The following is a 25,281-nucleotide window of genomic DNA, read 5'->3' on the forward strand; positions in this document are numbered from 1 at the left end:
AGCTTTTATTTTAGACTCAAGGGGTACATGTGCAGGTTTCTTACATGGATATGTTGCATGATGCTGAGGTTAGGGGTATAAATGAACCCATCACCCAGGTAGTGAGCATAGTACCCAATTGGTAGTTTCTCAAACCCTTTTCCACTCCCTCCCTGCTAACTCTTGTAGTCCCCAGTGTCTATTGTTCCCTTCTTTATGTCCCTGTGTACTTAATGTTTAGCTCCCACTTATAAGTGAGGACATGTGATGTTTGGTTTTCTGTTCCTACATTAATTCACTTAGGAAAGTGGCCTCCATCTGCATTCCATGTTGCTGTAGAAGACATGATTTCATTCTTTTTTTGTGGCTACATAGTATTCCCATCTATTATTGGTGGGCATTTAGGTTATTCCATGCCTTTGCTATTGTAAATAATGCTTCAGTGAACATGTGAGTGTGTGTTATCTTTTTAGTAGAACAATTTATCTTCACAAGGGACATTTCTGGTGTTTTCAAATTTCAATATCCCAGCCCGCCTTACATGTTTTGAATTTGTATCAATGATTTACTGGCGACAGATTGGAGAAGAAACTTTGAGGCACTCAGTATCTATTTACAAGCAGGGAACATTCCTTCCAGGAAGACCTGCCATTGATTAACTGTTGATTCTTTAACATTTCAAGTGTAAGGTTTCATTTGTTAAATGTTCTTTAAGTTTCAAAGTGTGCTTTCCCTTTGCTAATTTTTCCCAAAGGTTGTTATTGTTACCATTATCTAATCTGCCCCTGTTTGTCAGGTTTGGAAGAAAGTTGGTGCTCAGATGGTGTTACCTCCAGCTCGCCATTCTAGGCACCTGTGCAGCCTTTGCTCCCACCATCCTCGTTTACTGCTCCCTCCACTTCTTGGCTGGGGCTGCTACTATTGGCATCTTTACAAATACTATTTTATTAAGTAAGTCAACACTTCAGATCCACATTTTCCAAGCCTTGGCTTTGACATTGAAACTCTACCTTTGTTTGAAGCTAAATCTTGTTTGTGTTTTCGTTTAGCTATAGAGTGGACAACTCATCGATTCCATGTGATGGCATTGATATTGACACTTTGTGCAGTGGTATTGGACCTATAACTCTGGGAGGCCTGGCTTTTGTGATTTGAGACCAGCACATCCTCCAGTTGGTGATGTCTGCACCATGCTTTGTCTTCTTTCTGTTCTCAGGGTATTAAGCTTGCATTCTTCTTTCGTCATATGAGGTCCTTTCTGGGGCTTTAATTTGCACCTCCAGCATCTGGGAAACGACATTTTCCTGCTGCAGACTCTCTTTGGTGCAGTCATCCTCCTGGCCAATTGTGTTGCACCTTGGGCACTGAAGCACATGAACCGTCGAGTCAGCCAGATGCTTCTCATGTCCCTACTGGCAATCTGCATTCTGGTCATCATATTGGTGCCTCAAGGTGAGAAAAGATCACAGGTGGAAGAAAGAAAATGCCTTTTCCTCTTTTCTCAGGAATTGTACTGGTCTCACCTTTCTGAAGAGCACCAGATAGCAGGCCTCTGCTTGAGTGGAGCACCTCTTATGATCCTTGATTAGGAGAGAGAGCTTGAAAAGCTGCTTCAGCTGGGCCCCCCTTCACCTGTGAAGAAGCCCTCTCCACCACGGGAACGCAATCTGTCGAAGTCTTCTTCAACCCTTCTGTGACCCTGGGTGATGAATTGCCACTTGTTTGCTGAAATTCTTTCTTGTGTAAGGTCCAAGAACTATCTTTTGGGGTCTGGATCAGGACTGGTTACCTTTTGGCCTTTGAGAACATGGTCATTCTTAATGGTAGTTGCCCTGTCTTAATTCTTAGTGAGTTCAACATTGATCATTCTAAAGCTAGGCATGGTGGTACTCACTATAGTCCTAGCTACCCAGAAGACTGAATTGGTCTCAAACTCAGGAATCTGAGCCAGCCTGGATAACCTAGTAAAACCCCCATCTCAAAAAAAATTATTCTAATAATCTGACAAATTAGCCCCTTCAGTTCCTTGAACATTTCTCCTCTATGACATTGTCCTCAACTCCATCTCAGTTGCTCACTCATGTACTCACTCATGTAGCCATCCCCTAGCCCTGCCACTATAATTTTTGGGAACCCCTCTGTAATCTCAATTTCAAGCATCCCTCTTTCTGACCATACTCCCCTCTCTTTTCAGCTCGCTCACTTTGGACCCCATTTTCTTTCAACCTCACCAGAATCTATAATCCATTGACCTTGTCAGATTTTTACTATCTCCTCTTCCCTTTATTGTCTTTTTTCTTCTCCTTTTCTAGCTTAGATGTCATGCTCAGTTTTTAAAACCACTCCTCTACATATACCCTCCACTATCCTGCCCCTCTCTCTGTGTTGCTTCGCAAAATCACAACCCCTGGCTAAATCCATCTACATTCCCATGAGCCTGCACTCACACAGCTAAACTGGCTAGGGAAAAGTTTACAACCACATGACTAATTTCAGTTTAACTTCATGACCATGACTCCAACCAGACTTTAATACTGCAAGGCAATTATGCTACAGGTCCCCCGTCCCTTAACTTTCTGACTTTTCCAAGTTATTATTTTGCAACTTCTTTTTCCTCAAACTTCCAACACTGCCTCCATATCTTAAGTAACTCTTCCACTGCTTCCTATTCACATTCCTCCTGACTGGGAGAGACCTCCCAACTGAGGTCTTCAGCCACCTCCCACAGGTGCATTCAGGCTGGCAACAGTCCCGTACCTCCTTGGGATGGAGCTCCCAGAGGGAGGGGCAGGCTGCCATCTTTGCTGTTTCACAGCCTTCACTGGTGATACCTCCATGTACTAGAACATCTGAGGTGACTAGGGACTGGAGCGGACCCCCAGTGTACCACTGCAGCCCTATAGGAAAATGGCTAGACTGTTACATGGATGCCTGTTCCCATACCCTCCTCACCAGGCAGGTCATCCAGGCCTGGAACTCCAGCTATCCCCTGCCAGAGCTATTGAGCCAGTAGCAACCCAGCAACTTCCTAGACAGAGTCCCCAGGGGCAAGTGAAAGCATTTCTGTCTCTGCCTCTGCAGTGGAATTGTCCTTGCTAATCTAGGACTATCAAAGGAGCAGAGACCCTGAGTATCTTATTCATACCTCCAACAAGCTACAGTCAACCCAAGGAGAGGAGACCAGTTTGTCTCGCATAGGTCCCACACACTCACCGCTGCTTGTCACCAGACAGGGAACCCATAGCTTGGGCCTATAGCACAGGAACTCTATCCTGGGCTGACTGCATTGAGCTATTGCTGACCCACGCTTCTCTGGGGTGCAGCCCCTAGGAGACAAGCAAAGTGGTGAAGCAGCAACCCAGATAATGTGGAGCCCAGAAAGGTTGGTACATGAGCATCTGTAGCAGAGCATGGCCAAGCATGGCCATCCTTTTAAGCTTGACATGCTTCCATAAGAGACTTTAGCACTAGGGGAACTGTTGGCCCTGATATCTGCAGTACAGTCTTGCACATCAGACAGGGCTAGTGTGACCTAAGCACTCCTTGGTCTGCTATCCTCTCCAGGGGCCCCAGCCTGGTCATATCTGCTTACAGGGCAGTCTTGTGTGCCCTGGGGGTCCACACCATAGCTTCTGTGCTGGTAGATTATGCCTGAGTGGTGGAGAGCTTTAGTGAGGTGGCTCCTATGGCTGTGCACCAACCCACATGTTAACTCCCCATAATGCAGCTTTCCCCAAGCCCATGGCAACCCCCTACATCACTTTGCAGGCATCTGTCTGTGCAGGTGGGTTTTGCTTTACTTGCCCTGCCAGCATGTGAGAGTGCAGTAGGCCCCCCCAACTCCTGCTGATTCCCACTGGAGATAGAGCTTTGGTAGGCACAGAGCCATCAAGCCTTGCCTCAGTAGAGAACAGGGAACATGGGATCTGCCCATATCCTGAGTGATCTCCCCGCTCCTCACAGCTGCTTTGCCTCTGCCACTGTGGCAAATGCCTACAGGGAGGCAGGCACCCCTGCATCCACTAGCACTCGGCTACAGCTACCGCCCCCAGTATAGCAGACTCCAAATGTCAAGGAGCCAGAGAACAAAATTAGGACCCAATACAAATCCCCCAGAGATAGAGCATGCAGTTCAGGGGTTGGGAGCTGAACGCTGGCCCCATAAAATCTTCCAGAAATGAAGTCAGTTGGCTGAATCCACCTAATACCACAATCAAACTCTCAAGGTCATCAAATAGGATAAAAGATTTAAAAAAATCCAAAGATCAGCAACCTCAAAGACTGAAGATACATAAGCCCACAAAGATGAGAAAGAATCAGTGCAAGAATGCTGAAAATTCAAAAAGCCAGAGTACTTTCTTTCCTCCAAATTTCTGCATCACTGCTCCAGCAAGGGTTTGGAACTGGGCTGAGGCTAAGATGGTTGAAAATGAAGAAGGAAATTAAGCAATAGCAATAATAGTAAAACAAAACCTTATAATTTGTAGTTGCTATATAATAAAGTAAATTTTGCTGTGTTGTGTGCTGTTTAATAAAATACCTCCCCTGCTCTGTTTAAGGCAGAATAACTGCCTTTCTGCAAACCACTGAACCTTATCTATCCTCCCTACATTCTTAGTAAAGTTCTGAGGCATCTAGAAATTCCTGGTTTTCTTGCTGACCAGCTGCAAGGTCACAAAGCAGATAAATTCAAAACTGCAAAATGTGTTTCTCAAGATGTTACTTTTCAAGTGTAAAGTTAATCACAAAACATGTCACAAGTTAATTATCTGCTCTTTGTTCTGGCTTCTGTAATCTTGCTTTCTGCTTCGTCATTCTGTACCACCCAGGTGCATAAAAGGCACTCCATTTTCTTTGTCTTTGGCTCAGAATTAGGAAGCAATTCTGCTGAGCCCAGGATCATGTTAAATAAAATCCTCCTACAAATCCATCAGTCTCTACAGATTCTTGATTTCCCACTACAAAATGACAGAAATATAGGAACGAAGTTCACTGAACTACAGGAGTACATTGTGACTCAATGCAAGGAAGCTAAAAATCATGCTAAAACATCATAGGAGCTGACAGACAAAATAGCCAGTGTAGAGAAGAATGTATAGAGAAGAATGCAACTGACTGGATAGAACTGCAAAACACACTACAAGAATTTCACAATGCAATCACAAATATTAACAGCAGAATAGGCCAAGCAGAGAAAAGAATCCCAGAGCTTGAGGACTGCCTTTCTGAAGTAAGACAAGCAGATAAAAATATAGAAAAAACAATGAAAAGGAATGAATAAAACCTCCAGGAAATACGGGATTATGTAAAGAGACTGAATCTATGACTGCTTGGTGTACCTGAAAGAGATGGGAAGAATAGAATCAACTAGGAAAACATATTTCAGGATATCATCCATAAGAACTTCCCCAACCTAACTATGGAGGCCAACATTCAAATTCAGGAAATGCAGAAAACTCCAGTCAGATACTTCATGAGAAGTTCATCCCCAAAACACATAATCATCAGATTCTCCAAGGTCAAAATGAAAGAAAAAATGTTAAAGGCAGCTGAAGAGAAAGGCCAGGTCACCTACAAAGGAAAGCCTATCAGACAAACAGCAGACCTGTCAGCAGAAACCCTACAAGCCAGAAGAGATTAGGGGCCAATATTCAACATTCTTAAAGAAAAGAAATTCCAACACAGAATTTCATATCCAGCCAAACTAGGCTTCCTAAGCAAAGGATAAATAAGATCCCTTTCAGACAAGCAAATGCTGAGGGGATTTGTTACCACCAGACCTGCCTTATAAGAGCTCCTGAAGGAAGTACTAAATATAGAAGGGAAAGACTATTACTAGCCACTACAACAGCACACTGAAGTATGCAGACCAGTGACACTACAAAGCAATCACATAACCAAGTCTGCAAAATAACCAGCTAACATTATGATGACAGGATCAAATCCACACATATCAATATTAACCTTAAATGTAAATGGGCTAAATGCCCCAATTAAAAGACAGAGTGGTAAGCTAGATAAAGAACCAAGACCCATTGGTATGCTATCTTCCAGAAACCCATCTCACATGCAATGACACACATAGATTCAACATAAGGGATGGAGAAAAATCTACTAAGCAAAAGGAAATCAGAAAAAAAAGCAAGGGTTGCCATCCTAGTTTCTGATAAAACAGACTTTAAGCCAATAGAGATCATAAAAGACAAAGAAGGGCATTACATGATGGTAAATAGTTCAATTCAAAAGAAGATCTAACTATCCTAATATGCACCCAACACAGGAGCACCAAGATTCACAAAGCAAGCTCTTAGAGAACTTCAAAGATACTTAGATTCCCACACAATAATAGTAGGAGATTCATTGACAATATTAGACAGATCATTGTAACAGAAAATCAACGAAGATATTCAAGACCTGAACTCTGCATTGGACCAAATGGACCTGATAGGCATCTACAGAACTCTCTACTCCAAAGCAACAGAAAATTCATTCTTCTCATCATCACATGGCACATACTCTAAAACTGATCACACAAATGGAAGTAAAACACTTCTCAGCAAATGCAAAACAACTGAAATAATAACGAAGAATCTCTTGGACCGCAGTACAATCAACTTAGAAATCAAGAATAAGAAATTCACTCAAAACCATACAATTACATGGAAATGGTAATTGTATTACAACTCCATGAAAGACTTATCCTGAAAGATTTTAGGGTAAATAATGAAACTAAGGCAGAAATCAAGAAGTTTTTTGAAACTAATGGAAAACAAAGATATAACATACCAGAATCTCTGGGACATGGCTAAGATAGTATTAAGAGGAAATTTATAGCACTAGATGCCTACTTCAAAAAGTTAGAAAGATCTTGAGTTAACAACCTAATATCACAACCAACAGAACTAGAGAATCAAGAGCAAACAAATCCCAAAGCTAGAAGAAGACAAGAAATAACCAAAATCAGAGCTGAACTAAAGGAGAGAGAGAGAGACACATAAAGCCAGTCAAAAGATCGATGAATCCAGGAGCTGATTTTTTTAAATGAATAAAATTAATAGACCACCAGCTAGACTAATGAAGAAGAAAAGAGAGAAGATTCAAATAAATACAATCAGAAATGGCAAGGGGAATATTACCACTGACCCCCACAGAAATACAAACAACTATCAGAGAATATTATGAACAACTGTATGCACATAAATTAAAAACTTTAGAAGAAATGGATAAATTCCTGATACCTACACACTCCGAAGACTGAACCAGGAAGAAACTGAATTCCTGAACAGATCAGTAGTGAGCTCTGAAATGCAGGCAGTAATAAGTAGCCTAGCAACTGAAAAAAGCCTGTGACCAGGGGATTCACAGCTGAATTCTACCAAATGTACAAAGAAGAGCTGGTACCATTTGTACTGAAACTATTCCAAAACATTGAGGGGGAGGGACTCTGCCCTAACTCATTCTATGAGGCCAGCATCATCCTGACACCAACACCTGGCAGAGATACAACAACAAAAACTTCAGGCCAATATCCTTGATGAACATTGATGCAAAAATCCTCAACAAAATACTGGCAAACTGAATCCAACAGCACATCAAAAGGCTTATCCACCACAATAAAGTAGAGTTTATCTCTGGGATGCAAGGCTGGTTCAATATAAGCAGATCAATAAATGTGATTAATCACATAAGCAAAACTAAAGACAAAAACCACGTGATTATCTTAATAGATGCAGAAAAGGCTTTTGATAAAATTCAACATCCCTTCATGCTAAAAACTCTCAATAAACTAGGTATTGAAGGAACATACCTCAAAATAGTAAGACCCATATATGACAAACCCATAGCCAACAACATTCTGAATGGGCAAAAGATGGAAGAATTGTCCTTGAAAACAGGCAACAAGACAAAGAAGCCGTCTCTCATTACTCCTATTCAGCATAGTATTGGAACTTCTGGCCAGGGCAATCAGGCAAGGTAAAGAAATAAATCACACTCGCACAGGAAGAGAGGAAGTCAAACTATCCCTATTTGTAGATGACTTGCTCCTATATCTAGAAAATGCCATCATCTTAGCCCAAAAACTTTTTAAGCTGATAGGCAACTTTTGCAAAGTCTCAGCATATAAAATCAATGTGCAAAAATCACTCCCATTCCTATACACCAACAGCAGTCACGCCAAGAGCCAAATGACGAATGAACTCCCATTGTCCCATTCACAACTGCCACAAAAAGAATAAAATACCTAGAAATACAGCTAATTAGGGAAGTGAAAGATTTCAAAAAAAAAAAAAGAAGTACAAATAACAAATGGAGAACTGCTCAAATAAATCAGAGATAACATAAACAAATGAAAAAACATTTCACACTCAGGGCTAGGAAGCAGCAATATCATTAAAATGGCCATACTGCCCAAAGCAATTTATATTAATAGATTCAATGCTATGCCTATTAAACCATCATTGATATTCTTCACATATCTAGAAAAAATATTTTAGAATTCACATGGAACCAAAACATAACCAAGGCAATCCTGAGCAAAATGAACAAAGTTGGAGGCAAACCATGCTACATGGCTACAGTAACCAAAACAATGATACTGGTATAAAAACAGGCATTTAGATCAATGGAACAGACTAGAGAAGCCAGAAATAAGACCACACACCTACAGTTATATGATATTTGACAAACATGAGAAAAACAAGTAATGGTGAAAGGTTCCCTATTCAACAAATTGTGCTGGCATAACTGGCTAGCCATATGCAGAAGATTAAAGCTGGACTCTTTCTTAACATCATATAGAAAAATTAACCCAAGATGGATTGAAGACTTAAATGTAAAACCCAAATCTATAAAAACCCTGGAAGACAACCGAGGTAATACCATTCAGGACAGAGTTATGGGCAAAGATTTCATAAGAAAAGAGCCCATTAAAAACTGGCCAAAGAATGTTAACAGACACTTTTCAATAGAAGACATGCATGTATCCAACAATCAAATACAAAAAGCTCAACATCACTGATCATTAGAGAAATGCAAGTCAAAACTACAAGGAGATACCATCTAACACCAGACAGAATGGCTATTATTAAAATGTCAAAAAATAACAGGTGCTGTTAAACTTGTGGAGAAAAAAGTATGCTTGTACACTGTTGGTGGGAGTACAAATTAGTTCAGTCATTGTGGAAGACAATGTGGCAATTTCTCAAAACTCTAAAGACAGAAATACCATTTGACCCAGCAATTCCATTACTGAGTATATATCCGAAGGAATAGAAATTGTTCTATTGTAAAGACACATGCACAGGTATGTTCTTTGCAACACTATTCACAATAGTAAAGACATGGAATCAACCTAAATGCCTATCAATGGTAGACTGGATAAAGGAAAGTGTGGTATATATACAGCATGGAATACTATGCAGCCATAAAAAAGAAAGAGATCATATCCTTTGCAGGGACATGGATGGAGGTGGAAGCCATTATCCTTAGCAAATTGATGCAGGAACAGAAAACCAAATACCACATGTTCTCACTTGTAAGTGGGAGCTAAATGATGAGAAAACATGGATACAGAGGAGAACAACACACACTGGGACCTGCCAGGGGGTGGACGGTGGGAGGATGGAGAGGATCAGGAAAAATATCTAATGGGTGCTAGGCTCAACATCTGGGTGATGAAATAATCTGTACAACAAACGTCCATGATGCAGTTTATCTATGTAACAAACCTGCACATGTACCCCTGAACTTAAAAGTTAAAAAAATACACTGGAAGCTACACATCACATTCAGGATAGGACTGCCCCTGGGGAAGAGGAAAGGTGAATGGAAATGGAGTGAAGGTCAAGGAAACCTCGATTTTTTCTGTAAAGGTTTCATTCCTTAAAAGAAAGACAAAGTCAATATACCTAAATGTTAACAACATTGAAATCTGAGTAGTGGAAACACTGGTGTTTGTTATATTTAATGCCAGGGACGTTGTAGGCACTCAATATATTATTTGTTGAATGACTATGCCTTTTTGTTTTAAAAGTTTCTCCATCAAAACATACACAATTCTCAAATTAGCAGAAAGTGCTACAAAAGCAAAGAAAAGGTAATGAAGTGAGGTGGGAAAGCTTGAGAAATCCTTGTGGAAAGAGTGACATATGATCTATATGGATGTATACCAACAGACACGCGGTGCAAGCTAAAGGCATAGCTCTACCTCCGTCTTAACGCTCTAAGGTTCTGGGTGAGAATCCAGGAAATGATCTTGAACGTTTAGTCCTTTCAAATAAATACCAGGTCCGCAATTTTGTCTTCCAACAGACACTGGGTGGCGCTGTTGTCAAAAAATCCCTCTCTATCACGGATTTGTTCCTTCCATCTACAGACATCTCCACAACTAGTGTGTCCTGTGGGCCAAAGGGCTAGGGATTGGGATGCAAAGGCGAATAGCCTCAGTTGGTCTGTGGTGATTATCAACTGCTATTGTGTCCAGTGGCTGAGAACGTTGCAAATGTGACTTTGACATTTCATGGGCGAGCAGAGCTGTCACAGAAATGTCCAGTTGAAGGGGCGAATGGTTCCGAACCACCCACTCGCGCCATGAGAGTCCCTACTCCACGACCTGGCCCAGGATTAGAGCAGAAAGCACCGAGCCCCAGTCCCAACCTCCCGTTAGGTTGTCAGAGCCTCCTTAGGCCCCACTGGCCATGAAAAGCCGACAGCGCCTAAATACCGGTCATTCCGCTTGGACCCCGGTCAGGAGATCTAAGCTCCCTGGGCCAGATGCGTCCGCTTATCGAAGAGGCCTCCGTCCGTTGTCGTGAAGGAGTGAGTGTACCTGGGGTGAAGGGAATGCGGCCCCTCAGGACTGACAGCGGTGGGAGAGGCCCGGGAGGCGGGGTCTGGGTGGGCGGGGTCTGCTCTGACGTCACGAAGTCCCTGACGGCAGAGGAGACGGACGGTGGGCGCAGGCTCTGGAGGCCCAAGCGGAAGAGGGGAAGGAGGCGAGCCCGGGAGCCCTCGGCCAATGGGAGAGGCCTGAGGCGGGGCCGCCACGGGGCTTAGCACGGCGGGGCTCTGCGCGGGAACGCGAACCTGGTCCGGAGCCGGCCTCGGTCTCAGCCCCGCGGGCGGCCTTTCCCGAGTCTTCAACCCTTCAGGTGACGACGTGCGGCCTCGCGGAGCCCGAGGACCACGGGGACGGGAAGGCGTGGGGGTCGCGAGCTGGGGAAGCCGCGCCCGCGGGAGCCAGAGCGGCCGGGGTTGGGGCTGGCGCTTCGCGTCTGCACCGCCGCCCGGCCCGGCGAGTCCGCGCCTTTGTCCTCCCCCGGGCGGGCGCCGCCCTCTGCGCGGGATGCCGAGCCCTCCCGGGGGTGTGAAACAAGGCCCCGCGGTGGGGAGCGGGGGCGAAGCCGTAAAGCGGCCCGTGCGCGGTGGCTGCGGGTCTGAGGCTTAGGGGATGAGGAGTTCGGGGGCCGCCGGGAACGGGCCCTCTGGGGCTGGGCCCTCGTTCCCTCTCCTCCCACGGCCGTCGGGCTGGGCGCCCGGCAACGCTCATCGTTCCCTGGAAAAGTGTGCCGGCTGCTCCTGGCAGCCTGGCCTCTGCGCCCGGCCCTGCTGTTATTTATGGGCTAGTTCCACTTCCCAGCGCCCAGCTTGGAGTCTGGTCGCTCGCCTGGGTCACCTCGACGGAATGGAGGCACGTTCGGCACTTCTGGCTGCTTGGGGGCCTCTCCATTCTACCCGAGGCACCAGGCCAAGTGTCGTACTCCCCCACGGTGGGGCCGGGCTCGCCCACCAGGGCTCTGCCTTGCGATTTCTGGGATATCCTCTGGTCTCTTCTGGACAAACTCGGGACGCTCACAGGGCGCCAGGCATTCCGTCAGGTCCACAGCCATGCACCCCTGAGCCTCCTCTCTTTGCGTCTCTCTCTGCAGAGAAACGATGGTGAAGGAAGACACACTTAGGTTTGGTTTATTCCATTTTGCTCGAGTCCTGGGTCGTCTCATCCTAGTTAGCTGTTCCTTCTTACAACGTGTGCAAACCAATGCCACGAGGAGCTATGATGAGACGTCTATTGTAGTGTCTTAATGTTCGTCTGTGCTGCTCCCCGTCTCCTAGGAAAAATACCAAAGATCCAAAGTAATGTAATAGAATGTGAAGATGCTCGAATAGTGCTATCTGCTGCTATAAAATCGTTAACTGGTTAAAGCCGGTCTTTATTTTTGCTTCTATCTCTGTCTGATCTTGTGCTTCTCTCACCTCCATTTTACCGTTGCTGTGATTTAAGAGTCAGACATATTGGCTCTGGGTTTCTAGAACATCTTGGTTTCTGGTGCATTCTGATCCAATGGCATTTACTGCCTACCAAAAATGGGCTACTGATGTGGAATGGAAGATTATTCTAACAAAAATATAACTTTTCCAAGATCTGTTGCTGTTTTTCTGTTGAAAATCAGTGGGTAGAATATACATTGATATGAAATGTGAAAACTTTTGCTTGTGACCCCTTAGTCCGAAGATAGTTCTGCCAGGTAAGTTTTCTTAAAAAATATTTTTTTCTGGTGGGGCGCAGTGGCTCACTCCTGTAATCCCAGCACTTTGGGAGGCCGAGGCGGGCTGATCACTTCAGGCCAGGAGTTTGAGACTAGCCTGGCCAACATGGTGAGACCCCCTGTCTCTACTAAAAATACAAAAATTAGCTGGGCATGGTGGTGCATGCTTGTTTGTAATCACAGCTACTTGGGACGCTGAGGCAGAGGAATTGCTTGAACCCAGGAGGCAGAGGTTGTAGTGAGCTGGTATTGTGCCACCACACGCCAGCCTGGGCGAGAGAGTGAGACCCTGTCTCAAAAAAATAAAGATAACACATTTTTTTCTTTTCAGTCTATCTTCTAGTCAAGATGAGTGATAAACCAGACTTGTCAGAAGTGGAGAAGTTTGACAGGTCAAAACTGAAGAAAACTAATACTGAAGAAAAAAATACTCTTCCCTCAAAGGAAAGTAAGTCATGGTGGGGCCGGGGGGGGTGGGGGGGGCGGGGGTTCTAGTGGAAATAAACATTCATTAGAGAAAGTTAATAGGTTTGGTAAATCTTCTAGTAAATTTTTGCCACAAAGTAAGCAATAATTAGAGCACCATGGTATTTAATGCAATGGGTAAAACTATCAAATAGTTTTCTTCTGGTTCTCCCATGATGGGCCTAGTAGTGATGGGGCAATAAAAAACTAGTTTCTTGTTTGAAAATGATTAAAAACCACATTAAAACCAATCTTGGACTATTGGATGTAGCACTAAAAGACACTTACATTTTGTCTACTTTTGGGTATTTGGTATTTTTCTACATTTAGAAATTTTCGTCCATAATGTTATCCTTAAAGAACCCTGTAGAATCTGCAGTTTTGGCCTTCTATATATGATGACAAGATAAGGTGAGATAACAAATTTACTTCTGGGTATACTCAAATCTCTCAGATTCAAGGGATCGATTCTGCCCTTTGGAGTTACAACCTGATGGAGAAACTCTAAGCCTATTCACAACACCTGAGTGAGAGGCCCCTTTTGTTAGGTCAGTTTTATTTGAAAGTTGCAACATTAGTTAAAGTTATCTGAAAGTGTATACTTTCCTAAGTATATAGCGATAAATAGATCTGAAGAAAGTTCTCCGATTACTCCTCAGTCTTGAGTAATCTGGAAAAAAAATGGCAACAGCATTTGGAAAAACAAACCCTACAGTTGATGTAGTTTCTAATTGGTAGTTCAGGTGGTTCACGTGCACACACATGCATGCACCCACCACACTGTGAGTTTCGTGGTTAATGCCTTGGCATTCCAAATTTAAAGCATGTATGGCAGCCTTCAATGACTTACAAAGAGTTATTCTGGAAGAAGCTGAACTTAGGAAAATACTTTTGTAATTTCTTGTTTCTTTTCCCCACTAGCTATCCAGCAGGAGAAAGACTGTGTCCGAACATCCTAAAATGGGGATCTCCTCTCAAGAGCAGATTTCAACATTTCCTGGCGGTCTTGGTTTTAGGCTTGTTTTTTTTTTTTTGATAAACCTATGTGTTTGCAGAGATCTCAGGCATCTTCTGATTTCTTCTCACCTATATTTCCTGGCTAAGAGGTCTGGGGTAGTGAATGTTTCCGTAAGTTCCTTTCTAAACTTCCCATTGGTATGTAAACTCCACATGGCAGATGCCGTCAATAATCTTGCCATTGATGACAGTTGTATGTGTAGTCCTTCCACCTCATACAGGATAAGCCAATTTTAACCTTCTACAATGGGTGCCTCAATTGTTTCATAATCTTCATGAAGTTGCATCCTTTGGCAACATCTTACAGTTTATTTTCACCTCCAATGTAGCAATAAAATAAGAAATATAATCATTCTCATGTGACTCTTGTAGTTCATTCTGGTAGTATTCTAAGGCATGAAAAGTACATAAGGCTACCTTGTCAGCCAAACAACATGGTTGAAGGAAAACTGTTAGCAGATTATTCGTGGGGGGAAATAATCAATTCTGTCCAGGTCCAGTGAGTCCTGACTTGGGGATGCTAGGTGCTCTTTCTTTCGAGTTGGAACCACAGAGTTCCCGAACCTTGGGAGAGAAGGTCATGTGGACTAACCTCCATATCTCAGAGTGAAGAAATGAAAACACAGGGTCTCATGTGATCTGTTCAAGCTGAATAAGGGCTGGAGTTCAAGCTGGGCTCTCTTGCCTTCTGGAAACTTTTTCAGCTTAATGGGCGTTAATATCCAGCACTGAAGTTGGATGGAGAAAGGGACAGGAGGCACTTGCTAACAAACGCCATATTAAGCACATCACATTTTCTAATGACCCGTAACACTGAACTTCTGATACAGTTTTTCTACTGAACAGAATTTGCCGTTTTATGAAGTAAGCATTTCTGCTATTCATGGTGAGCGTAAATGCTGTGAACTGACTTTTGTCACCTGTGACCACCGGATTCATATTTTGAAGCCCTAATCCCTAGTGCGATTGTATCTGGAGATAGGTTGTTTCAGAAGTCATTTAGGTGATAAAGTGATAACAGTTAGGGCTTAGTCCAATAGGACTGTGGCTTTATATGAGGAGAGACAGACCAGTCTCCAACATGTGAGGACACAGAAAGGTGGCTGTCTATGTGCCAAGAAGGGAGCCCTCGCCAGAATCTGACCTTGCTGCTGGACGTCAACTTGAGATTTCTAGAATCTAGAATTGTGAGCAAGTACATTTCTGTTAAGACACTTAGTCTATGCTAATACGATAAGGAATACGTATAAATGCATGCATTTCAATTCCTGCCTTTAAACAATACTTTTATCCCTTTTTAAAAATTATTATTTTATTTTTATGGGACAGGGTTCCGCTCCGTCTCCCAGGTTGGAGTGCAGTGGTACAATCACAGCTCACTGCAGCCTTGACCTCCTGGGCTCGAGCAATCCTCCCACCTCAGCCTCCCCAGTACCTGGGACAACAGGCACGTTCCACCACACCCAGCTAATCTTTTTGATTATTAGTAGAGGTGAGGTCTCGCTATGCCCAGGCTGGTCTTGAACTGGGCTGAAGCAATCTGCCTGCCTCGGGCTCCCAAAGTGCTGGGATTATAGGCATGAGCCACCATGCCCAACCTACTTTAACCACGTGTATAAAAATGAATCACCTATAATCCCACCAAATAGAAGTATTAGACATCCAGACTTGTGATCAATTAATGTACATATCTTCCTACAAAGACAGATCATACCATTCACACCTATTTGCAACCTCAGGTATTATCTTACCTTCCCCTTTCTAAGGGCTCACGTTCGTAAATAATCACGTGGGTTTACATGAAGTGTGGAAGCTGTTTTCTCTGCTATAGCTTAAAGTTTCTAAAGCAAAACAGTAGGTGGGTCAACTTGGATCAAGTACCAATGAAGTGACACAGTCACAGGGCTTAGTGTAGCCAGAGGATTTGAGCCTTGGGGGTCACCATGTTAGTCACCAATACCTTAACTCCTGCCTGAGGCTATTGTCCAGTAGAGTGGCTGAGCCCCTTGCGGTGATAATACTGCTTACATTGTGCCCAAACCTGCCTCCCTGTAATTTCTATCCAATAGTCCTGGGATTGTGTGCTGGAGACCTGGAGACGGTAGTTAATCCATCCTCTAGGATTTGAAGTCAGCTGTCGTGTGCCTGCCCCTGTACTTCCAAGTCTTCTGCAGCTGACTCTTCTAAGATCCTTCAGACCCAAATTTCATAGATGGGAAAGCATCCTGGCTGCAGATAGGCTCAGAGTTGCTCATTATCAGGTCTCTGAATCCTGATAATGATCCTATCATCCGACACATTTGCTCCCCTTTCTGTGTTGTCATTTGCACATTGGATAAAGATGGTATCCGTCGATGATAGATTCAGCAACTTCTTCATTTGCAAACTAGTGCAGCTCAAAGGAAAGCATGAAGGTTGTCCGGTGACCTGGGGTTGAACAATAACTCGTAGTCGGTTGCATCTGGTAGTTGTCCTTCTCATTAAAGACTTGGTGCGCACCCTGTAAGTGTTAAACTGAGTTGGAGCAGATGAGAAGTGCATGGTAGGAGGTGAAAGACATGTAATTACTAAGTGAATACTCATACGGAAACGAGATGGGAAAAACGGCAGTTGCTCATCCTCAGTAGTTTTGCCCCGTGTTTCTCAACTATTTAATATCGGGGTACTCTATTCTAGTCACCGGGTTTACTTGTCTTTTCAATCAGGGTTATATTTTTTTCCAAATAAGCAAAGATTGAGATTTAGGTCCCTGAATTCATCCATTATCTACAAAACTGGCAGTACTAGGGCTTCGTTGTAGCAGTTGCATTTATAGGGGAAGTAAAAGTCTGAAGTTAAATGATTGTCTTCCGTTATGCATCTACATCCTTTGAAAATCACTTGTCAATGGCTTTACACCTTTATTCTGTCCGTGTACACAGGCAGAGATGACGTTAATTACTAAGAACAGAAAAGGATGAAATGTCGGAAAGAGAAAACATACTGAAAGTGAAAAGAGGAAAAGCAGCCAAATAAAATTTCATGCCTAATTTATCTTTACAAAGGACAAAAAGGTCTCGTGTAGTATCATGGCTTAAAATTTCCACGAAACTGTACAGGCCAGTGAGTTTTAAAAACACTCTTAGAATTTAATCAATGCACGTTCATACCTAATAAGAATATCTTGGCTTTGGCATCTTAAATGTGTAGAAATACGTTTGATTATTACCTTGATAATATTCTACCTATTTGAACCTGAGCAAGTGACAATCTTCTGTGGTTCAGTTTCTTCATCCATAAAAACGGAGACAATGATTGCGATTCCTCTTTGCAGGAAGATATGTACAATTATTGTCTCCATTTTTATGGATGAAGAAACTGACCCATTGTCTCCATTTTTATGGATGAAGAAACTGAACCACAAAAGATTGTCACTTGCTCAAGAGATCTTCTGAAAGATAATTGAAGTGTTCCCTGTAAAGCACTTAGAACAATGCCTGGCACAATCACCGTTCACTCAGGGGTGACGCTTGCTTTATTACTACAGCAACCCCTGTTTTAATGGAGATTAACCAACATGAGTGTCACCTATACAGGTGGTAATGAAAGGGAGTGAAATAAACTGGCAAGGTCAGAAGTGGGGTAAGTTCATTCAATCTTCTGCTTAATATGTGCCACGTAGACTCTACCAATGTTCGAGGGATTGTGATTTTTCAGTAATCAAAATTGTAATTAAGTCCTTGGCTTTACCATTGAACTGAATATATTTTTGTCTACAGTCATATCAAATGGTGAAGAGACATCTCTGAAGAGCCAGGAAAAAATACTGACATTACTGTGTAGTCACTAATTAAAGGCAAAGGTATTGATTAATGATATCACGAACAAGTCTGATACATAACCGGACATTTTACGGATGTGAACAACACTCAGGTCCCTGCAGTAATGTTTTGGTGCAGAAAGCTTGTATTAGGGATTTCCAGAGAAATGAAACCAAGAGAACGTTCATCCATCTATCTATCGAGAGAGATTTATTTTAAGAAACTGATTCATGTGATTATGGAGGCGGCAAGTCCTGAATCTGCAGGATGGGCTGGCAGCCTGGAGTCTCAGGTACAAGCTGACATTACACTTTAAGGCTAAAGTCCATGAGGTCGAAGACCCATGGGACAAACGATGTTGCAGTTCAAGTGTGAAGGCTGTCTGCTACAGAATTTACTCTTGCTTGGGGGAAGTCAGTCTTTTTATTCTATTCAGGCCATTATGGAGGGCAGTCTCTCTTACTCAGATCCGTTGATTTAAATGTTAATGTTACCCAAAAACACCTTCACAGAAACATTCAGAATAAAGTTTGACCACAGACCAAACCAAGTCGGGTTATATCACTCTATGAAGTCAGGTTACCTAAATCTCTATCTTTGCTTATTTGGAGGGGGGGGGGAAGTATCTCCCCCTGGTTGGAAAGGCAAGACAAGACATAAAATTGGCCACCACAGAGCTAAATGTGGATCATCGGGTAATGACTGTAAATCCCTAACCTGAAAAGTTTTCCCCACTCCCTGCTTCCCACCCTTTCTGTCACCAATTTGCAACAGGATGAACATATGCTCCCCAACTTCCAGTGGACTGACGTCCAGCTAAACGTATCATAAAGTCAAACAATTTTAAGTCAAACCATCCTGAGTTGGAGTCCGTCCGTACTGGACACAATTGGGCAACACAGAATGGCTATGCATATGCTTCAGACAGCTATTGCAACATGGAATTGAGCACAGGAATTGTCGAATTTGCTAAAACTGCTGCTTGAAAAAGCTCCCGTGTTTGCATGAGAAAATCACGTTCCTTGTACACTTTTGCAGGAAGGCTAACTAGATGCTTTTGCTTTTACACCTCTGAATTGATCACATTGCCTTCGAGGAAAGATCAAGCTATGAAAATCCTTGCTGTGAAGGGGAGGATCACCTCAGACTGTCTGCCCCTAGGTATCCATGCCTTGATGGTGCCATCACTACAACATGAGAGAGGATGGCAGAGGACAATGTTCGAGTACTTGGGTTCTGGACTCAGACTGGTGTGGATTTGAATCCTTGCTTTTCCATTTATCAGCTGTGTTATCACAGGACGCGTTACTCAGTTACTCTGTGTGTTGTCTGCAAAAAATTGAGGCTAAAATGTCTACACCATAAAGGGTTATTGGGAGGAGTCAATGTGATACACAGACCATGGAGGAATCGCAGTTTGACATTCTCATGGGCTTAACACTGGGACTCAGACAGCTTTGTAGAGAAAGAATTTTTTTTTTTTTTAAAGTGCAGTACAGGAAAGGGGACTGTACCCAAGAGATCCAGAAGGGCTGTGTGGACTAGCCACACAAAATTCAGCAAAGGTTGTCAGGGGCCAGTGTCTTATCTAATACATGTTTATTCATTATATGCTTATTCAACAAAGATACGAGTGCTACTACATTCACAACTTCCTGCATGATCTAGTTATCCTGGGAAGCGCAGGGTCCTACCTTTGGACATGTTTCAGAGTGAAAGCGATGCTATTTGGAATTACTCAGGGATGACAGGTGAAATCAGGACATAGCTTCACTTTGCTGGGGAAAATGTCTGGGATTAGGAGAAAGAGTAAATAGTCAACCTTTGAAGCTTTGTCTGTGCCCTCCCTCACTTCCACACTCATTCTCCCTTATTCCAGAGTGACAGTGTATGATGAAAGAGGAAGTGCATTCCATTGGGTCAAGAATCAGGACCAATCACATTTCTGAGAAAGCGTTGTACTGAAATAACTGTTTTTATGGTCTCAACTTGCCATACTTTGTTAATTTTGTCAGACGCATGTGCTTGAAAGTGAAAAAGCCCCACAACAATCACATTGACAGAGAGAGAGAGAGAGAGAGAGAGAGAATCATCCCAGTTTTCTTAATTGGTCACTATCATTTTCTTTAACTTGTGAACAAATGTGAATCGAAAAGAGCCAGTCTTTGAAGAAGGATCCCAGTGGCTGAGCCTACATTTAAAAAAAGAGCTAAGCTGCCATGTGCCGAGTGGAGCTCACAGATGTACTATGAATTCCCCAAAACCGACACCACTATCTAACTTTGGAACTTTCAGAGCTCACCTGAACCAACCAACCAACCAACCAACCAACCAGAGCTCATCTGGCCCTGCCAATCAGGGCTCAGTTGTACTGGCGAATCAGAGCCCAACCGAGTCAACCAATCAGACCTAAGTCTGAATCCTGTATTTGCATAAATGGACTGTACTGGGAACTTTGATGGGAAGTTGTTCTATGAAAGCCATAGAGAAACTTCTTTTTGTTCTCTGGAACAGCACCTTTGTTTCACACTGAAGTCTCTACCTCCCTGGTTTTTCAAACTCTTCACAGGAATAGTCTCTTACCTCCAGATTCCTTTTCAGAGAACTTTTCTTCGCAGTATGATGCAAGAGGTAGGACACATGCTTACTCACAGCTTTGGATTCATATCCTGAAATCACCACAATTACGGTAAGGCAAAAAAAAAAAAATCGAACAAAGAAATATAAAGTAGACAAAAATCACAAACTAATTTTCTTCTCAATTTACAAGCCTGAACAGCTAGGAGGGCACTTAATGGATCAGGTCAGGTCACCTGCTCCCATCTTGAGCCAATGGCTGAGGCCCAGGGCTGAAGATACATTCCAGTGGAGAGTGGGGTTTGGGTGCTCTCATTGGATGCTTTCATCCTGAGTGATGCGTACTCACAGGACATTAAGCTCTGCATCAAAAAAGATTGTAGAATGGGAAATATTAGAATCAGACAAATGTGAATGCGTTAGAGTAGTTACTTCAGTTTCTAGGAAGCTTGAAAAAGGTGTGTTCAATGAATTTCTGATTTAGCAATTTCTGCACTGTGGGTTTCTGTTATGTATTTAAATGAATTCTATAATAGACGCAAGGATGTAAAAAGATTGTATGAGGTCTGCTTCTTCCATTAGTAATGTTTGTCTCTGATGTTTCTAAATGGTTATTTATAGCAGTAAACTGTTTCCCTTATTTGTGTGCGTGTGTGTGTGTAATGTGATTTAATTAATAATATTTAAGGTACAATTTTTGTAACCACATTTATAAATGAGCTGCTCAGATTTTTTTTTTTTTTTTTTTTTTTTTTTTTAGTATGCATCCTGAAATGGGAATCAACATCATGTTGTGTTTTCTTGAAATAAATGTTGTCTGCCGAGCACGGTAGCTCATATGCCTGTAATCCCAGCACCTTGGGAGGCCTAGGCAGGAGGATCGTGTGAGTCTAGAGTTTGGAACCATCCTGGAGAAACAAAATGAAACCCGGTCTTTCCAAAACTAAAAAATTAAAAAGTTTGCCGGATGTGGTGGCACGTGCCTCTAGTCCCAGCTACTCGGGAGGCTGAGGTGGGAGCATCACTTGAACCCGGGAGACAGAGGTTTCAAGTGAGCTGAGATCGTGCCACTGCACTCCAGCCTGGATGACAGAGCAAGACTCTGAAAAAAAAAAAAAAAAAAAAAAAAAAAAATTTTTTTTTTTTTTTTCCTCTGTAAACCGGGAACAATCTTATTAAGAATAAGTGACCTGATCTCAAAAGTCTGAGAGGAAGCAGCATTGGAATTTTGGATGGTACCTTCCTGGTGATCTCCACGTCTTCAATTCTTCTTAATCGTTAAATCCTTGTTTGGTTCAATTTCTGGGATTTATGTTTTACATTCATGTATTTAAGAAATGTTTCTGAATGTATTATCAAATATTCTTGAAGGGTATTTGTTCAACCTCAAAATGTTTCCGATTTCATAGATTGAATTTTTCTCCATCAGAAGGTTTCTTAGAGAACTGGGCTAGTGCTTTTTTCAGCCAACATCGCTTATTCACCGACACTAACATTCAGAGTATTTTGGGGATCAAAATACTGTTCAGAAAACAGTTTTAAATTTCGTACACGTTTAAGGATTGGAAATGCTTTTACAAGCACCCCAATTTTTGTTTGTTTGTGTTGTCTGCTTGGAGACTGTGGTTTGGCCATTGTTCCTTATCCACATTCACTGAAGGTGTTGATCGCGACTGAAGACGGGAGCCAGACCGTCAGGTCTTTCTTATGCCCCGGAGCCCTCGGCAGCCATGTCAGGGAGTTCCTGCTCAAACCGTGCTGGCCGAGCCCAGGATAGCGGTAGATTCTGAGAGGCACCCATCTCAGAATGGTCCGCACGTGGCCACAGTCATTCCTCCCTCATAACGGACTTGGGCTCAGGAGGTCAAGCTCTTTTCAGGAGCCTGAGCTGAAATTGCTAACCTTTGGGAGTTTTCAGGGACACCTTTGGAAATGCTGACGGTGTGGCGTGGATCAGCTGAGGAGGGCTGATGTGCCCTGTGGGCCATCTGTCTGTGTAACTTTGAGGTAGGGGGGCCACTCAGGCCGGGAGACGCCCACTGTGATTGGTTGTCACGACGCCAAGCAACAGGATCATCCGGTCGCCTTCAAGGCAGTGACGTTTGCTGACAGGCTCCCTGGGTAACACTTCACCCAACCAGATGTCGAGTTGGTCTGTGACGTAGAACCACGCGGCCACTCCAAAGTGCCCCGCCCCCAACCTTCCCGGGTGCCCAACCGTCGTCGTCTGTTGTTGCCATCTAGTGGCCGCTGCCTCCGTCATGGCTGAGCCTTCCTCTAAGCCAACCTCGGAGGAAGACCAGAGCACCCAGGAACCCAAAGAGGCCAGCTCCTTGACGGCCCAGAAGCAGGAGAAGCGACGGCGCCGAGGGTCCCGCCGAGGGTCCCGCAGGTGCCACGCCAACCGCGGCCAGGACAGCTTCGTCACCTATTTCCCCTCAGCGCTGAAACAGGTTCACGAGGGCCTCAGCCTTTCCCAGGAGGCCCTGAGTGTCATGGATTCTATGATTCGTGACATATTGGACCGCATCGCCACCGAGGCTGGTCGACTGGCTCGCTACGCCAAGCGCGTGACCATCACCCCCCGGGACATCCAGATTGCTGTGCGCCTGCTGCTGCCGGGGAAGATGGGCAGGTTCGCGGAGCTCCAGGGCACGAATGCCATCCTCAGGTACACCAGGAGCAAGTGAGCGGCCTCAGCAACGCCTGAGCACCACGGAAACCCAAAGGCTCTGTTCAGAGCCACCGCAAGTGGCCCGAAAGACCAGTGGCCCGTTAAGGGGGGGACCCCACTGGAGGCTGGGGTGGGTGACACTGTTGTGACTTAGCAGGCATGTGTCGTGCGGTGTCCTGGGGGTTTTCAGGCACTTTTCCATCGGTACTGAACACGGTCAGCTCCAATATATCTGTAGAGCAATTTGCTGCAAGGAAAAGCAGCGGGTTTTCCCGTGACCCTGTTTCATTTCCTCAGTTTCCCAATTGGCCCTTTTTCTTAGTTATCTTTCTAGGTTATCTTTACGGTGGTATTATCGATGTACTGATACTCGCCTTTTTCACTCTCCTTCTCCTGCGACCGCACGGTGGAATTTTCCAGAACTTCATTAGGTGCGTTATGGAAACAGAGAAAGTGAATACGCCGATGGAAGAAGCAAGGTAACCATCTGAAAGCTTTTCAACATCTCTCCCGTCAGGAATCCACGTAAATAAGCAAACGAGGCCCACTGACAGTGTACATATAGCGAAACAACAGTTTCAGGGATCCATTCATTTTCCCACTTCCTCGAGTCTGAGATCACTCATGCAATTCATTCTGTTTTGGGCCTGACAGTAATCTTTTCGTTTCTTTTTGAACAGGACCCTTCCTTACATCCAGGTATGCATCAGTGGGATTTGGGAGTGTCCACGCAAACAGCTCATGTGGTCTACTGGTACAGCGGCGAAGCGAAAGACTGACCTGCAGTCTATGAGCAACAGTCATTGTCCCAATGTGGGGAGTGACCCAGGCTGAACCCACAGCAGCCTTCCTGTGGTATTCAGCCTGGTGGTTCCAGGGACAGGGGTGTGATTCTTCACTTGACGGTTTTGTTTTCACTGTTTCTCATCACCGTCATTTTAGGTTATGAATCTAAAGCTGAAATTAATTCGCATATGTTCCTTGCTCCCAGCATCAAGTTATGCAGAGCATTGTCAGCCATTAGGAGAAGTAAGATCGTGCTTATTTCCTCAAGAGAGTTACATATTAATATTCATATTAATGTTAACATACGCTGCCTTTCATTGTGCTTTCTTCTGGCTCTCAAGTGTTTACGTTTTTAGCGTTTTTTTCTATAAGTGTGTTGCTGAATTTCAGAGCAGCTGGTGACTTTCCCCTTGCTTTTCTTTTAAATCCATTTCTAGCCTCCCGAGTATGTGGACAGGAGAACATGCTCTGGGATTCCAACCCACAGGAATTTATCATTGTGGTGCCTTGAAGCTCAATACATGGCCATTTTTGTTAAGTGTTTCCCGTGCATTTGCAAACATCTCATAAACAACCCTTCTCCTTCATATGTAGGAACCAGTGAAGGATGGCACGCTCAGTCAAAGCGTGACACAAGAGCTGGATAAATGACAAAAATCAAACTTTTCTTGAGCCCCTCAGAAGTGAGAAAGTACCGCCCCAGAGGACCTAAGACGTAGCCACGTGGATTATTCCACTTTGACAGACGGCCGCTTGGCCAAGAGGGAAATGGGGGCAGGGCAGGATAGTAGCCACAGCTTCCCTGAGTAGTGCAGATGGGAAGCGGGGAAGCTTCACCCTCAGAGCGCCACTCGGGATCCATAGGGAAAGGATGCAGAACCAGGAAGTCCCCTCATCGGGATTTGTTACTTTCTCTGTTTCCAGAATATTAGAAACATGTTGTGAAAATAGTTGAAGAGAAATACTTACTGCACAAGGAGACCAAGAAAAGCCCCCACAAAATCAGCCACAACAAATCCCTCTGGATGGTGCCGTCAAATGGTCCTACATGTCCAGAATAACATGTCGAGAACCAAGGACGCTTCGCAGAAACCTGTTCCCTCTCAGAGACAGAGCTATGTGCCTGCTCCAAAACGCCACATCTCACTCCGTGACTTAATTCTCTTTATGTGAATTGTCTTGCTGTAAATTGCCAATGTTTCTGTGAATTAAGACATGCTAATAAACTTCCAAAGTTATCCTTGCGTATCTGTGTGATTAGACAAGTCTTTTTGAGAAACCAAATCCGTTGGGGTATTTTACCCTGGACTATGTGTTTTCCACTTGTAAATTCAGACATCAAAGAGGAGCGTAAGTAAAATAGGGTTAGCAGTGAAATCTGATTGGGCTCTGGGAAGTGAAGAGTCGGGGGCAAGGGGACTGATGCTGGCAAAATGTA

The 25,281-nt window shown here is 43.7% G+C and overlaps 2 protein-coding genes across 2 annotated transcripts; both read left to right on the forward strand.

The window, feature by feature from the left end:
• Window positions 1-10,922: 10,922 nt before the first annotated feature.
• On the forward strand, window positions 10,923-14,360 carry LOC101053849 (thymosin beta-15A). The gene is made up of 3 exons (XM_003945055.4): window positions 10,923-11,129; window positions 12,856-12,972; window positions 13,911-14,360. The coding sequence occupies exons 2-3, from the start codon at window positions 12,873-12,875 to the stop codon at window positions 13,946-13,948; spliced, it is 138 nt and encodes a 45-aa protein (XP_003945104.1). The 5' UTR covers window positions 10,923-11,129; window positions 12,856-12,872; the 3' UTR covers window positions 13,949-14,360.
• An 8,269-nt stretch (window positions 14,361-22,629) lies between these two features.
• On the forward strand, window positions 22,630-23,514 carry LOC101037583 (histone H2B type F-M). The gene is made up of 2 exons (XM_003945077.3): window positions 22,630-23,054; window positions 23,478-23,514. Exons 1-2 carry the CDS (start codon window positions 22,645-22,647, stop codon window positions 23,512-23,514), a joined length of 447 nt encoding a protein of 148 aa, XP_003945126.2. The 5' UTR covers window positions 22,630-22,644.
• Window positions 23,515-25,281: the final 1,767 nt, after the last annotated feature.

Source organism: Saimiri boliviensis, chromosome X (genome assembly GCF_048565385.1).
Source record: "Saimiri boliviensis isolate mSaiBol1 chromosome X, mSaiBol1.pri, whole genome shotgun sequence".
NCBI lineage: Eukaryota > Metazoa > Chordata > Mammalia > Primates > Cebidae > Saimiri > Saimiri boliviensis.

Bases quoted from the DNA above. Each gene is read 5' to 3' on its own strand.
- LOC101053849 (XM_003945055.4), top strand. From the start codon at position 12,873: ATGAGTGATAAACCAGACTTGTCAGAAGTGGAGAAGTTTGACAGGTCA. The intron at 12,973-13,910 runs GTAAGTCATGGT...TTTCCCCACTAG, and splicing joins TACTCTTCCCTCAAAGGAAA to CTATCCAGCAGGAGAAAGAC.
- LOC101037583 (XM_003945077.3), top strand. From the start codon at position 22,645: ATGGCTGAGCCTTCCTCTAAGCCAACCTCGGAGGAAGACCAGAGCACC. The intron at 23,055-23,477 runs GTACACCAGGAG...GGAATTTTCCAG, and splicing joins GGCACGAATGCCATCCTCAG to AACTTCATTAGGTGCGTTAT.